The sequence below is a fragment of the Propithecus coquereli genome, unplaced genomic scaffold, assembly GCF_000956105.1.
Source record: "Propithecus coquereli isolate 6110/MARCELLA unplaced genomic scaffold, Pcoq_1.0 Scaffold143, whole genome shotgun sequence".
NCBI classification, from domain to species: domain Eukaryota; kingdom Metazoa; phylum Chordata; class Mammalia; order Primates; family Indriidae; genus Propithecus; species Propithecus coquereli.
In genome coordinates this window covers 1,643,169-1,658,978 of record NW_012138636.1, presented here as the reverse complement: position 1 = coordinate 1,658,978, position 15,810 = coordinate 1,643,169, and the positions used below count along the sequence as shown (strand labels likewise).

The following is a 15,810-nucleotide window of genomic DNA, read 5'->3' as shown; positions in this document are numbered from 1 at the left end:
TCATATATATATATATATATATATATATATATATATACACACACACACACATGTATATAAGCATTGATATTTGCCATGAAATGATTCTGTGTCTGAGAAACTGGCTATACCGTCTGATGAAACTGTTTCTATGGAAACAGCTCATGATCCATGATCAACATAAAGGAAAATTACAGATGAAGGTGCAAGGTAGACCTGATAGAGAAACTATTATTTCTGAATTTGAAAATGTAAATGTTATAATTACCAACAATTTTTTTGACTTGCAAAATTCTTTTATAATCCTAATAAATGCTATCATTAAGTTCCTAAAATATGCTAGGAGCTATGTAGAGAATATAAAAAATATAATCCTAAATTTCCTGCTTACATAGTTGAGGGGGAAGGTAAGGTGAAGAAAAACCTATATTGGGTCTTTTGTCTTTTAGGAGTCTTGATTTGCTTATATGCCCCATACATTTTTCCTCCAGAGGGATTCCCTCTGCTGCAGCTGCAGAAAAGGCTCCAGAGAAGAAATACGATTTCCTCTGGGTTTTGAAGTAGGTAGGGTTTGCAGGTGTTAGGAGGGAGAAACCATGGCTGCTGACATGAGAAAATGTTCTAGGTACAGGTAGCATTTCAAATGAACGTCATTGAACTGTCTCCATGGAAACCAGAAAGCTATTTCTCTTGGTTAGAGAATTGTGTATCCTTCCCTTGAAAATAATAAATCATAAGAAAAAAAATCTTTCCATGAGTCATGGAGGGTTAGAGTAGGCAGGGATCCTGAGCTTTCAACAAATCTATTCCTCTGCTTTCAGGAAGGATCTCAAATAAATTCTCTCATTCAAGTGGATTCACTTGAAGCAACTTCCCTGATTAATCCATTCAGCAACAAGAGCAAGGCATCTAACCTCTAATTTTTCCTGTTGTATCTGAAGAGCCTTCACCCATGCTCCTTTTCGGGAGACACAGGGAAGGAACAGCTGATTGCTAGCAGCTACCTAAGAGCCCTCTTCTATTTGAATCTATTAATATTTCTCTAGCTGCTTCTCTGTCTTCTTTCCCTGAACAATACGATCCATGAATAAGACTTTGCTTAAATAGATTTCCTCTTTCCAGAAGACCATTTTGTAGGGTACAGGGCTCTGTTGAATTCTTGTTTAAAATCACACCCAACAGGCCATTTTAATGTTTTGCAAAGCTCCTGGGAATCACTTTTTAATTTCCTGGCCGGTAAGCTTCATTTCTCAGGGCAAGCAGTCAGCCTCACTGGCACTGTCTGTGACACCCAGCCTCATTTCATCACCAAATACACTCTCTACAAGAACTCACACTGCTTTCATGCAATTTCCCATGGAAACACAATGTTCCAGAAGGACTCTGAATCACTTTAAGGATACAGTAGAGAAGAGAGCAGATGCCGTGTGAGTGAGTTTCCCACACATCTTTTTTTCTTACCTATATGGTTTTATAAAGGCAACTAAAACAGAATACAAAGATCACTGCTCTGGAGGAATTTGAAAGGATGTTTTATCTTATGAGGGTCTAGGTCCTTCTAGATAAATAAGCATATTACTAGGGATAATGAAAGTTGACTTTGTTCCATTCTCTTACTTTTCCAGCACCCTTTCTCCATATCTCTAACCAACCCATTTCAGCCACCACCTCAGTGGACCCCCGGATTTATCTCTACAGAACTTGCCTTATTTGTGAACAGAATTAGAAGATGCGCCAAGGAACTAGACCATTGATTCCAATCTCCAATATTCTACCTAAATGCTTCCACAAGTAGCTTATAACAACACACTCTTAATTTTTTTTCATTCTGAAAATATGTCCACCTTAGCAGGTGGAGGTGAAAGAGATGACGTCCCCTCCCTCAGGTCCCTCCCTGTGCACACGGTGCCACATATGCGGATCACTCAGTGTGGAACCTCAGAGGCATTCAGGGCTCATTTCCTCGCTAACCCCCATCATCCAGCCGGTCACTAAACCTGCTGATTTACCTCTGTCTGAATATCACTTTCCTTACTTTCTGTTCCCATGGCCACTGTACTACATTAGGCATTTATCATCTCTCATCTGGACTTTGAAATAACTTCTTAACACTGCCCCCAGTTTGAGCTATCTCTACTACATCCTCCACACAGCCACAAGAATCTGCAATGTAAAACAGAGTGTCTGTTAAACCATTTGTCAGGTTTTCTGCATTTCTGGATTAGGATCCATCTCCTTAGCACACACATTCCAGCATCATTTCTCTGTCTGTGTGGATGTGTGTGTGTGTACAGATTCTATTTTTTTTTTTTTTTTTTTTGAGACAAAGTCTCACTGTGTTGCCCGGGCTAGAGTGCCGTGGCGTCATCCTAGCTCACAGCAACCTCAAACTCCTGGGCTCAAGCAATCCTACTACCTCAGCCTCCCGAGTAGCTGGGACTACAGGCACGCGCCACCATGCCCGGCTAATTTTTTCTACATATTTTTAGTCGTCCGATTAATTTCTTTCTATTTTTAGTAGAGACGGGGTCTCGCTCTTGCTCAGGGTGGTTTCGAACTCCGGAGCTCAAACAATCCGCCCACCTTGGCCTCCCGCAGATTCTATTTTTAAAATGAGAGTATAGAGCACATGTATAAGATTTTTTAAAAGCAAAAATTCAAAGGGGACATATAAAGAATAGTAAGTATTCCTCTATAGCACATTCCTTTGTTATACTTCTTTGTTATACTTCTAAGATATATTAACTGTTACTCATTTCTTGTGTATTCTTCCAAAAATCATGAGCACATATACAAATATCTGTTTATAGAGACACTTCTTTTTACACAGCGAAAACATTCAATAACACTGTCATACACCTTGCTTTAAGCACTCAGTCTGACCTCTTGACAATCCTCCCTGTGCCCTTTAAGTACCCATAATAGAAATTACCTGTATTTCCCAGAATACTCCGTGCTGTTTTTAAGGCCCACCTGCCTATGCATATGCCTTTCCTAAAAGTTCTGATTTGTGTTCTATACATAATGCCTAACTACTCTTCCTCTTTAAGACTTATTTCAGGCATTAACCCTTCATCATGCCCTAGAAAGTACTTCTCTGTGCTCCCATATGATCCTATACATACGTATCTCTATCATAGCACGTACCACATAGATGAAGGCTACGGATATTTTAAAATCTTCCAGAAAGAAAAAATATCCACTCCCAGATTAGAGACTTTACATCAATTTTTTTCTAAAAAATACTATAAACTCCACAAGGACAGTGCCCATATCTGTTTTATTTGCTAGAGTAGTTGAATGAACGCTCTTGGAAAATTGCCCTTTAATCTTAAATTCAAGGTAGGATGACAGGTTTTACTGGAAGCGTGAGAGACAGGGGAAGATACAGTCGTTTATTCAGCGGAGGAGTGGCGATGGGGACTATTGAGTATTTTTACAAAGGGGCAAGTGGGCTCACTAAAGACAAAAAATACATCTTTCACTTTTGTCACATGGCCAGTCCTTTTGGTAAGTTTTCACCACTGATATGAGTCAATTGTAAACCTCTTCTTAAGCGTAGCTGCCAAGTGCTGAGTAATCGATTGCCAAATGCTGCTATTAGATTCCTTCCCTTTCAATAGACAAGAATCAAGGAACTTTATGCAATGCATGATCTGCCGAAAAGAGAAGTATTCTGGAAAACAGGATTCAGTGATCTCCCAATATATGGGGAAACTATGTACTAACATTTAGCCAACTATAAATATAGACCAATTCATCCTCATATCATTTTCAAGTATGATTACATCATTCAAGCCCCTCACTGAAGCCTAAGTCAATTGAAAACATTTAAACCAATCGTTTTTCTTTTGAAATTTTTGCCTTCCTTGATAATGCAAGATTTCATCTGTGTGTGCGTGTTTTGAGGGTGCTATCAAGTAACTGGGAATCTGCCAAGACAAAAAGTATCAAAAATTAAAGAATTGATTTTAAATGATACTCAGTTAAGACAGACACCCTGGCTTTCCCTCACTCCTCAGCCACCTTCATGGATGGGGTTCAGGCAAGTTGGGCAGATCCTTTCGGATGCCCAGATCTTGAAAAATAACAGTTTCCTTCTGTTTCACATCAAGTGTTGAAAAATGTATTCGTTTGGTGGTAGAGGAACAGCGTTCCAAGTGTGAATACAATGGACAGCACCAGATAAAAATATTTCCCATTTGGTCCTGGCTTCAGTGTTCAATATAATATACACCAGGCATCAGTCAAGTCTCATTTTGAAGACTATTGATCCAATGGTCTTGGATGTTGTCTTCGTGAGTGTATTTAAGGAAGAAAAAGTTAGATGATAATGCTATGACTAATTAAAACAATGACTTAAGAGGCCCTAGATTGCACAATCATTACTTCAGTGTTCCCAGGAGATTACCATAGTTTACACTCAGTGGGAACTCAATAAATGTTTGTTGATTGACTCGCCTACCAGGAGAATAAGATAGAATAAGACACAATCTAAACAGAATAAGATGGAGAGAAAAGATTTTTTTTTTATTTTGATAGAGTAGAAAATCTTTAAAAATTTAAGTTTTTATTATAGAGTATTTGAAATGGAATGGTGTTTAGCAATCATGTAATTTACCTTCATTTTACAGAGGAGAAACCTGAGGCCTAGAGAAGTCAAATTACTCAAGATTCAAAAGCTAAATACTGAGAATATTTTATTTTTTACTAGTCTGGCAGTTAGGAGCCAGACCCTGGAAAGAGGCTGCCTGGTTTTCAAATCTTGGCTCTGCCATTCACCAACTCTAGGGTTTCTGAGTAAGTGATTTAACCTCTCAACCTCAGCTTCTTCCTCTCTCAGCCTCAGTTTTTCAATCTGTAATGAGGGAAAAGAAGTGCACAGCTGAAGGATTAAATAAGCTATTAATGTAAAGCACTCGATAACCATACTCCACACACGGAAAATGTTCAATAAACGTTACTATCTATTTTCATTGTATTACACACTTTAATACCCAGTCTGGTCCTGTAATCCTAAGATCACAGGCTTTCAATTGTAAACTCAAACTTTTAAAAATCTAGAGAGGCTTGCTTTAATGTGGCTTAGGGTATAAAAATATCTTTCTGTTATCTCCAGACAAGCAAAGGGAAGATTTTCCTTTCTCAGCCTCTCCAGATGGTATAATGTTGTAACCTAGCACCTAAAGGAAAGACCTGGGTGATTACTCATGTAAGAGAAAAACGTATTTATATCTTTATTTAACTGCTGATATCTGTTCCTACCTTTAAATGGCACTGACCTATTTGCTCTGTTTGCAAGGGAAATTCTATTATAACCTCAGAGAATTTACTGACAGCCAGCAAGAGTATGTTTAGGCTATTTTGCAAAGCTATTGCTAGCTCCTCAGTGGGGGGAAATTTTGCAACGTTCTCTTTTCTGAAGAAGAAAAGTCATAGGTGTTCTATAAAGCAACAGGATAGTATTGTTCAGTTACTGTGCTTGGTAATAGTTCATAGCCATCATTTAAGATTGGCTGATTCGTAGGCAATGACACAGTTAGGAAGACTGACTATTAGTTTAGGTTAAGCCCCATCTTCCAGGCTGTTGGCTTTGTCCTGTTGCTTAGCACCAATCATTGAAATGATTTTTCTTTAGAGCACAGCTACCTCTGCTTAACAAGCTGGAAATTAATTTGAAACTTAATTTGGAATTAAGTTTCCAAATAATGCCATTATTTGGAATAATGCCATTCCTAGAGAAACTTCACAGAAAAAAAATACTCATTTCTTAATGAAACTAGATCTTAGAATATTATACTGTAACCTTGATACTCAAAGGGCTGTCTACACACCAGCCGTCAGCGTTACCGGGGAGAAATACAGAATGCCAGGCCCCACCCCACACCTCTGACTTGGAATTTGCATTTTAGCAAGATCCCAGAGTGATTCAGGTACACATTAAAGACTGGGAAGCACTGACTTAGAGACATGGCTGTGGGGAGCAGGATTCTAACAAGTAATTACTGTTTTGAGTCACCACAGTGATGGAAATTAGACATAACTGGAGTGTGTACCAGAAACCTCTAGAATCAAATATTAAAATAACAACAACAGTGGAATTTAAGTGGATAATTGGTAAATTAAATTTGTTTTTCTTTGAGCATTATTTGTAAAATAGGCCCATTTTTCATTATCCTAGTTGTTAACTGTAATGCCCATAAGAGTATTCACTGTTGCACCCGTGCATGAAGAGGGAAGGAAACAAATGCATGATAGCCATCTCGTACTGAGAATGGCTTGGAATGAGTTCATGCTTTGGGTCAGGGCTCGTTGCATGTAAAGTCTTCTAGGGGTGGTCACTTGGATCATTGTGACTTCAAATCAGGGACAGAAAGCTGTGCGGTTGGAACTCCCACTTGACGATCAGGATTCACCTCTTGTATAAGAAGCAATAGTTAGTCATTGGAATTGGAAATACAAGAGTTCAACCAGTTGTCTTCAGGTAGTTAATATCATGTTTCTCCAAACTACTGCTCAAACAGAACTGGCCTACTACTATATGCGTTTTACAGGCTTATAGTAGCAGATGTTGGTGGTTACTTTAAGGACAATTTCTGAGAGCTTTTGTCTCTCTGTTTCCTCCAACTGCCTCCTGTTCATCGTTAGTCAGTCCTGTGTGTGTGTGTGTGTGTGTGTGTGTGTGTGTGTATGGCTTGGCAGAAATTGTTAAAAGAGAAGGCTTGAAGGGTTTAATATGCAAGAAATTGAAATCATGGTAGTTTTTTTAAGATGACAGTTTAGAAAATAACTGTATGTAGTTGCTATCCCATGCACCATATATCGCATGATGCCAGAAGAAAAATCATTCCTAATTTAATCAATAATATTCTTTCCTGAAAAGAAAGGTCTTGCTCTTAAGTATTTATTTTTTCAGCAATGCAACTATTCTTCAGAGTTTTTGCATTCACTGCTCAGAACCAATGATTCTTGATTGTAGAGATTCTTGAATAAATTCTTTTTCTTTCTTAATCTGGGAAAAATATTTTATATCCTGGAGGACATGAATCAGAAAATACTCTTGATGTGATGTTAGTCTTTAAAACAGACAATGTTATAAACCAATCTGTAATTGTATTTTACTCAGAAAAGCAAAGAAAAAAATAGAATCTATTTTTCAAATCCATTACTTTAATGTACAATTATCATGTCATTTTCCCAGCCATGGAATGGGTAATACCGTTGATGAATATAAATGTAAACATGGGCAATATTTTAGTAATGGATTTAACTTGCATTTTCTTAAAAGCTAGTTTTATTATATTAATGTCCATTCTTATTTTTTGTTAATTTTGATGAAAATTTCCTATTATATAATCTCGAAAGTTACTACCCATCAGGGTACTGAAACATGCTTAAAATGAAAAGCAGTGAGTCCTATTTCCAATGGACTTTCAACCCTACTTATATTATCTAAAAATCAAAGCATATTATAGACAGTTATCTTACAATGGGGTAACCATCCTCGTAGTGTTTATACAGAGCCCTCAATTCTAAAAATATTCCTCTTTATTTCCATTTTTCTTGGAGTTATTTCCAATCTGTTTATTTTAATGCTTTGTCACAGATGAGAGAACATAAAATAAGCTTCGGGTCCTGTTGGTACCTCTCATTAAAAGGAGAAACAAAGGAGAATAAGTAAATCAAGGTTTATTATATTTCAGCTTTCAGTGGTTTATACTTTCTCATCATGTCTCTAACACCACTGTGGAAATATAATAGGCATTTTAGTAGAATATATTTTTCAAAGGTTCATCAGTTGAATGAATATGTTTTAAAAATCAAGCATATAAACAGGCTGTACTATTCAATCTTTAGGGAGAAATATCCAGGGGTATTGCAATTAAAGTCAATCCCTTCTGCAAGCTTATGTATGAATTCAGTTGAATGACTGACTACACAGAGCTTTTTGTTGTGGTGGTTGTTTTGATTAAAAGCAACTTCCTTATTCAATTCAGTTTGAAGAAAAGCTGAAAGTATATGTCAATATAACCAAGAGAATTATACCTTTTTAAAAATGCTGAAATGCCTGGTATCCTATACAGCAAGGTAGACCACTGGCAAAGCCACTGTTTGCCTTTTGAACTTTCTGAATCTTCTCTTATTTTATACATTATCCATGTGAATGCTTACAAGGTACAAAAATAAATTATTGAAAAGGTAAATATCATCATTTATTTACATGATAACAACTTGTTAAACTAATTCCTTGTCTAATTTGTCCTCTTGCATTTGCATGGATTGGGCACGATTTGTATATGTGCACATGTTATTACATTCCTCAGAATGTTTGTAAATAGTGTGTTTTTGGTTGCTTTGTGGTATTAGCATGTACGTAAACAGATCATAATGTCGGTCTGTTAAAAATCTTTGTCAAGTCAGAAAACATTCATTGTGCATTGTTTTAAAAATTGGGTTTCTTTTTCCAGTACAACAATCTGACACATTTTAAAATAGTGTTTTAAATAAGCTATTTAAAGCAGGGACAGTTACAATGATAAAATACAGAAATTTGATAGTAATACTTTTTATTCCAATCCTATTCAATACGCTATATTTATTTCTTCCCTGATATAACCTAAAAAAAAAAAAAAGAAAAGAAAAATTCTTAAACCATAGCATATTGAAATAAAACGACACACCAGGAATGAAATGAAAGGCAATTCAATAGCCTTTATAGCTATAGAGTGATAAAATCCCAAAAGGTTGTACTCTTTAAATTATTCAGGATGTCTAAATTTCTGCTGCATAATATTTTTTCCCAAGTGAAATAGAAATGGCATTTTGCTCACACAGATCTAGCTGTTCCCTGGGTGGTTGATTCTAGAAAAGCAACAGGCATTTCCCATTATAAGAAGCAACAGTTAGAAACTCTGACAACTAGAAAACTGCTACCCACAGTGGGTGGAAACAGCCAATAGAGAAAGCGGCAGCTATGATTTCAATCCATTTTGCAACAGCTTCAAAAGAGAGGGGGGAAAAAAGAAATAAAAGAATTTTGACCCCTGTGAAATGAAAAGATTGTGCTATTATTATCGCCCCCTTTCCCTTCCACGGTCCCTTAAATCATCAGGCTTTTTAAAGCATGCTAGGGTTTCTAGGGTAAAGCTAGGCAATATAGCTAAACCCCTTTGTTTCCACTTAGATTTAAAAGGTGCAGCAAGACAAATTGATCAACCTCCACAGGGGAACAATACAAGCCTCTCCAGAAGCAGGCTTTGAGCACCTTCCCTATTAGCAAGCATGGACTGCTGTCAGCCTGTTGCTCCTGCCACACGGCGTGCCTGGACTGACGGAGGGCAGGGGCACCCTGACACCCCGACTGTGAGCTTGGCGGCAGGGCCTCAGTGCGTCCAGGCTCGCCGACTCCGAGGGCCGCGGGGAGTGACGCGGTCCACCACCCGACCACCCGTCCCGGGCGCCCGTGCAGGCCGCCCGGCCGCCGGCAGAGGGTGCCCTGCTCCTCTGCACACGCAGGGAAACCCGCTAAAGTAACGCTCAGACTCCGCCCCAGCCTGTCCGCCGGCGCAACAGCCGCCGTCCTTCCCAAAATAGCGCCGAGCACGTTTCTCCCCGAGCGCCGCAGTAGCCCGTGTGCGTGGAAAACACAACCCGGGGGCGGCCGCGTGTGCGCCGGCGTGGGGAGCGCGCGCCGCGTGGGACCCCGGGGCCGGGGCGAGGTGACCGCCACCGAAACGCAGAGGGCACGGAGACTCGTCCGTTTCCCGGCTGCGCAAGCCGGGCCCGGGCCCGTCGGGACGCCACTCACCATGTTCACTTCGGAGACCATGTCTATGCTGGCCACGTCGATCCGCATTCCGACGTCCACGGGGGGCCCTGCCGGGGAGGTGGGACCACACTGAGGACATATTCCCCGGGCGGCGGCGGCCGGGGCGGGCGGGGGCTGCCCGGCCCTGCTGCATTGCGAGCGGGCTCCCTCCCGCCTCCCCGGCCCCCTGCAGGGCACAGGTGTGGGCACACGCGTGACGCGGTGACTGTGCAGAGGGTGTGTCGGAGCGGGGGGGGGGCTCAGCCCGGGGTTCAGCCGCCGAGACTGGGGGTCCGGGGAGGGAGAGAGTGTGTGTGTGTGTGTGTGTCTGTCTGTCTCCAGGGCGTGTGCACGCTTACGAACGTGACATGCTTTTTCTGTGTGTGACATTTGTCTTTGACAGCAGAGCAGGACTAGGGAAGGGTTACAGGTTGAGGAAAGACGAAGGTTACCTCCGAAGTCCGGCCGCAGGCGGATGTCATAGCCCTTGAGCAATCTGTCCACCGTCTCTTTCACGTAGGACATGTTGCTGGGTTCGTCGGCGCTGAGGGGAGGAAGTAGGAGCCGTGTTCAGAGGGAGCACGAACTGCGAGCAGACACAGAAAGACACAGGCACACCTACCCCCATAGCGACAGACACGATCCAGCAGGCATGGAAAAGAAAAACGCCAAGCAAAAAAAAAAAAAAAAAAAAAAACACACAACAGAGAGAGATTCAACAGCAGCAGCTCACCTGTGCGCACAACAGGCCATGGCGATCATCACAGGGAAGGAGAGGAGCCCCAGACTCTCCCGGTGTTGTACTGTCCACATCACTAACTCCGGTGGAAGAATTGTCTTTTCGGCGAAGATTCAAGGAATGCAACTTAGTCGGCGGCTGGGCAGTGATTCCCGAATGGACCTGCGCATGCGCAGAGGGTGCTCGCTACCGAAAGACACCTTGTGCCTTGCAAACAATATTCCTAGTGGAACAGGCAACAGATTTCAATCCCTCTAAAGTTCCTATCTGGGGCGCTCCGCGTCCTGTGGGTGCTCAGAGGCCCACGGCCGTTTCCCTGCAGGGTGTCTGTCCTACGTGCGCGTGCATGCGGAGTTTCCCTCGTGCGTCGGGGGCTGCTATGTGCATTTTCTTTCTGCCCCCAACCTGATTTTTTTTTTTTTTTTTTTTTTTTTTATTGGGCTTTCGGCGATCTGGCCAGGGCTGCCTGTGATTGGCATCTTTCGCTGACAGTCACGGAGGTCCTAGGACGGGGCGTCGGGAGGAGGGGCTGTTCTCTGGTCACTTGGGGAGGGGGCTCCCAGGGGCAGGGAGGAGTGCAGAGCGCGACAAGGAGTAGGAAGGGGGCAGGGGAGACCCAGGAGGTGTCTGAGGACTCCAAAAATGAGGTGCCCTTGGGAGAAGTCCTGGGACACCGGGTTGGGGTAGACCTGTGGGGGCCCGCAGAGGAGGGGCGGGCCAACTTTTCTCTTCCCTCGCTTTCCTCCCCTCCCCTGTCGTTTCTCTCCTGTAAAGGGGGGTGAGGCAGGTGGCAGCTGTGGTCCTTTCTTTCTCTAGGAGCATCTGCCGCAAGCCCGGCTTTTTCGCTAGTTTCTAGTAAAGAAAATCTTTTCTTAGGTTCTAGTAAGGAAAACCTTTTTCTTAAATTGTCAGCATGTTAGCTGGTGTTAGTGACCCCGAACAAGACCCTGAAGTACCCAGAGAGTCTTACCTCTGTTAGTCGATTGGATTGAGATTATGAAGGAGCAAGCATTGCTTGAATTAAATTAAATTCAGTAAATGCAATTCCACAAATCACATGTTAGGCAGGAGGACCTGGGCTAGGCATTATTTGTTCATTTGTTAAAGAGCATCTGTTAAGTCTGTGTGGTAGGCAGTCTGGGACTTAGAGCTGACTTAAAGAGGGTTCCTGATCTAGAGAAATGCACAGATTAATGGGAGGGACAGACACGAATGTAAGTAAATTTATAGTATCTCCAGCTAGTCTATATAGTGACAGAAGGGTTGTTAACTCCACGAGCGAGAGGTAGAGATGGTTTCCAGAGGAGGAGGCACTTGAAGGAGGAGAAAGCCTCTCTCCAGAGCAAGGAGGGAGGGGCACTACAGGAAGAGGGACAGTCTGTGTCAAATCCTAGGGGCTCGAAAGAACGTCATCCGCTTGGGTAACTGAGCACAGAAATGCTGGTCAGGTTGCAAAGAGAGTGAGGGATGGGAGGTGAGGAGGGTGTGAAGGGAAGTTGAGGTCACACTATGAAAACAGTTATATACTCTGCATTTAGGCTCGGGAAATTACTGGAAGTTTTACGTAGGGATGGTCAGGGTCAGATACAGGTTTTACAGAGAACATTGTGGTAGAATAATCACGATAAGAACAGTCAACGTTTATCACCTGCTCATTATGTGGCAGTTATTGTGCATGTTACGTAGATTGTCTCGTGTAAACCTTACGACAACGCAAAGGTGGTAAATATTATTATTATTTTCATTTTATGTATGAGGATACTAAGATTAAATTAGAGTGACGTAATTAGTTTAATATCAAACAGCTAATAAGTGGTGGAATCTGCAACTTCAACCAAGATTCTACAGACCTAACTGCTCATCTATGCTGTGAAGTAGAGACCCCAAGGGAAATAACCAGACAGGGCAAACAACAAAAAGGAAAAAAGTTTATTAAAACACCCCAGGCAAAAGGAACTCAAGTCAGATAGTGTTTAACATGGAGAGTGGGTAGCTAGCAATAGGCTAGCTCAAACCTTTCAGAAATATAATGGAGAAATCTAATAATTGGAAAGATCAGGATTTGGGGACTTTTGGAAGGTATCTACAAATGGTGCAACCATTTCCACATGTGTAGAGCTTGATATTCTGCAGATAAGTTAATTTTATTTTCTCATTCGAGCCTCACAACTACCTTAAACATTGGGGCCCTTTTTCTGGGGGAAAAAAATGCTGTTAATTGGGTTCCTTAGTTTTCTTAAAAAGTTGTCAATTCTACCTTTTTTACTTCATATGGATCTGCTTTTATGGGTAAAAGAGAAGATTTATTAATATTTAAGTTTCAGGTCCTTGCTGAAGCATAGAACCTCTCTGTGCTGCTCAGCTCTATGCAAAAGTCGCTCTGTGGAAAATAAGGCACATGGAGGTTTAGTTCATTTATTTGCTTATTCATTTATTTCTCAAATATTTATTGAACATTTACTAGGTTCCAGACATTGTGCCAAGGGCTGGTTATACAACAATGAAAAAGACAACATACACAGTCCCTTTCCACGTGGAATTTATCAATCAGTGCATCTATTGGAGGTTGCAAACTGTCAGCCTTGCCAGTCAAATTCAATTAATAAAAGAAGCATTTGATTTGGTGTTCGCCAAATATTGGGTTTGTTTAATTTACATAGCTTTTATTGGGATATACGTTTCCAGTTGGTCATAAACCCCTATAATTCTTTTTGAATAACAGCCAGGATTTTAGTTAGCAGGGTCTGCTGAAGAGCCTGTATTTTATTCTTGAATTAAGGAGGACTATCTGACTTTGTAGACTTGGAAACACTGTTTTTAGCAGCTAGCCAGATCAATTCCACTGAATTTTGCTTTAAAATTATGCCTTCGACACATGAAATGGACCCTTCAAGAAGTCATAATATATTCATTGTCACATTTGTTATTGAGATGCTATAGAGGATGAGGCCCACTGTATCACTCAGTATCTTATGTTCGAGGACATATGTCAGAAAAATTTTCCCACAATTTAGTACTCTGAAAATTGTCTTATTTCCTGAATGGCTTATATCTTATGGACGATAAGAACCTCAAAATTCATTAATTTCTCTATTTCCATTGGCCATTGGGGATGTTAGAATCATATATACAACTTAGTTTTGGTCATTATATAAGATGTTAGTGACCTGCATTTTGATATATTACATTTCTTCCTGATACCTTAGAATTCTAAATTTAATTTTACTTTGTCACACTTTACTAATCTAAAAACAGATATATTACACTGAATATATACAGTATGTAAGCTGTCTTGAATAATTGTGGAACTAAGTAGGAAAGAAAAATTCAAAATTATAAAAATAAATAATTTAAAAAATTAAAAATCATCAGATCCAGATGCATTGTGGGATTTTTAAATTTTTTTTATTTTTGATTATTATGGATACATAATAGTTATATCTTTATAGGGTACATGCAATGTTTTGACACAGGCATACAGTGTGAACTAATCAAATCAGGGTAATTGGAGTATTTATCACCTCGGTTATCTAACATTTCTTTGTGTTAGGAATATTCCAACTCCACTGTTTTAATTATTTTAAACTATACCTTAACTTATTGTTGATTAAAGTCATGTGCTATCAAATATTGTTCATTCTATCTATCTATAGTTTTGTCCCCATTAACCATCACCACTTTGTTCCCCTCCTTGCTACCATTCCCAGCCTCTGGTAACCGTCACTCTACTCTCTGTCTCCATGAGGTCAATTGTTTTTAATATTTAGGTCCCACATATGATTGAGAACATGTGAGATTTGTCTTTCTGTGCTTGGCTTATTTCACGTAACATAATGTGTTCCAGTTCCATCCATGTTGTTTCAAATGGCAGGACTTCATTCTTTTTTGTGGCTATATAATATTCGGTTGTGTGTATGTACCACGATTTCTTTATCCATTCATCTGTTGATGGACACTTAGGTAGGTTCCATATCTTGGTTTATTGTGAATAATGCTGCAATAAACATGGAAGTGCAGATATCTTTTTTATATACTGAATTCCCATCCTTTGGGTATATAACCAACAGTGGGATTGCTGGGTCATATGGTAGTTTTATTTTCAGCTTTTTGAGGAACCTCCATACTGTTCTCCATAGTGGTTGCACTAATTTACTTTCCCACAAACAGTGTACTAGCGTTCTCCTTTCTCCACATCCTTGCCAGCATTTGATATTGCCTGTGTTTTTGATAAAAAGCCATTTTAACTGGGGTGAGATGATATTTCATTGTAGTTTTGATTTGCATTTCTCTGAGGACTAATTGGGTTGAGCATTTTTTCATATACCTGTTGGCCATTTGTATGTCTGCTTTTGAGAAATGTCTATTCAAATCCTTTGCCTATTTTATAGGATTGGATTATTTGATTTTTTCCTACCGAGTTATTGGAGCTCTTTATATATTCTAGTTATTAATCCCTTATCAGACAGGTAGTTTGCAAATATTTTCTCCCATTTTGTGGGTTGTTTCTTCACTTTATTATTTCCTTTGCTGTACAGAAACTTTTTAGGTTGATGTGATCCTACTTGTCCAATTTTGCTTTGGTTGCTTTTGCTTTGGAGGTATTACTCAAAAAGTCCTTGTCCAGACCAATGTCCAGAAGCATTTCCCCAATGTAGTTTCATAGTTTCAGGTCTTAGATTTAAGTCTTTAATCCATTTTGATTTGATTTTTGTATATGGCAAGAGATAAGGGTCTAGTTTCATTCTTTTGCATATGGATATCCAATTTTCCAAGCACCATTTATTAAAGAGACTGTCTTTTCCCCACTGTATGTTCTTGGCACCTTTGTGGAAGGTAAGTTCACTATAGATGTGTGGATTTATTTCTGGGTTCTCTATTCTGTTCCAATGGTTTGTGTATCTGTTTTTATGCCAATACCATTCTGTCTGGGTTACTATAGCTCTGTAGTAAAATTTGAAGTCAGGACATGTGATTTCTCCAGTTTTGTTCTTTTTGCTCAGGATGGCTTTGCCTATTTTGGGTCTTTTGTGGTTCCATATAAATTTTAGGATTTTTTTCTATTTCTGTGAATAATGTCATTGGTATTTTGATGGGGATCACGTCGAATCTGTAGATTGCTTTGGGTAGTATGGACATTTTAACAATATTGATTCTTCCAATCTATAATGATGGAATATCTTGACTTTTCTTTGTGTCTTCTTCAATTTCTTTCATCAATATTTTATAGTTTTCATGACAGAGATCTTTCACTTCTTTGTGAAAAAGTTTATTATTAAGTTTAAGA

General features: G+C 40.0%; 1 protein-coding gene across 3 annotated transcripts in view; it reads right to left on the bottom strand.

The window, feature by feature from the left end:
* The window catches only part of GABRB1 (gamma-aminobutyric acid (GABA) A receptor, beta 1), a 313,268-nt gene extending 302,278 nt beyond the window's left edge, over window positions 1-10,990 (bottom strand). The window contains exons 1-3 of one of the 3 annotated variants that reach the window (XM_012639911.1): window positions 10,521-10,990; window positions 10,240-10,331; window positions 9,788-9,855 (exon numbers count right to left, since the gene is read on the bottom strand). In XM_012639911.1, the coding sequence (XP_012495365.1) occupies window positions 9,788-9,855; window positions 10,240-10,331; window positions 10,521-10,600 (240 nt within the window). In that variant the 5' untranslated portion in view covers window positions 10,601-10,990. The remainder of the gene's footprint in view (window positions 1-9,787; window positions 9,856-10,239; window positions 10,332-10,520) is intronic. The other 2 variants (XM_012639912.1, XM_012639913.1) reach the window with 2 other exon arrangements.
* Window positions 10,991-15,810: the final 4,820 nt, after the last annotated feature.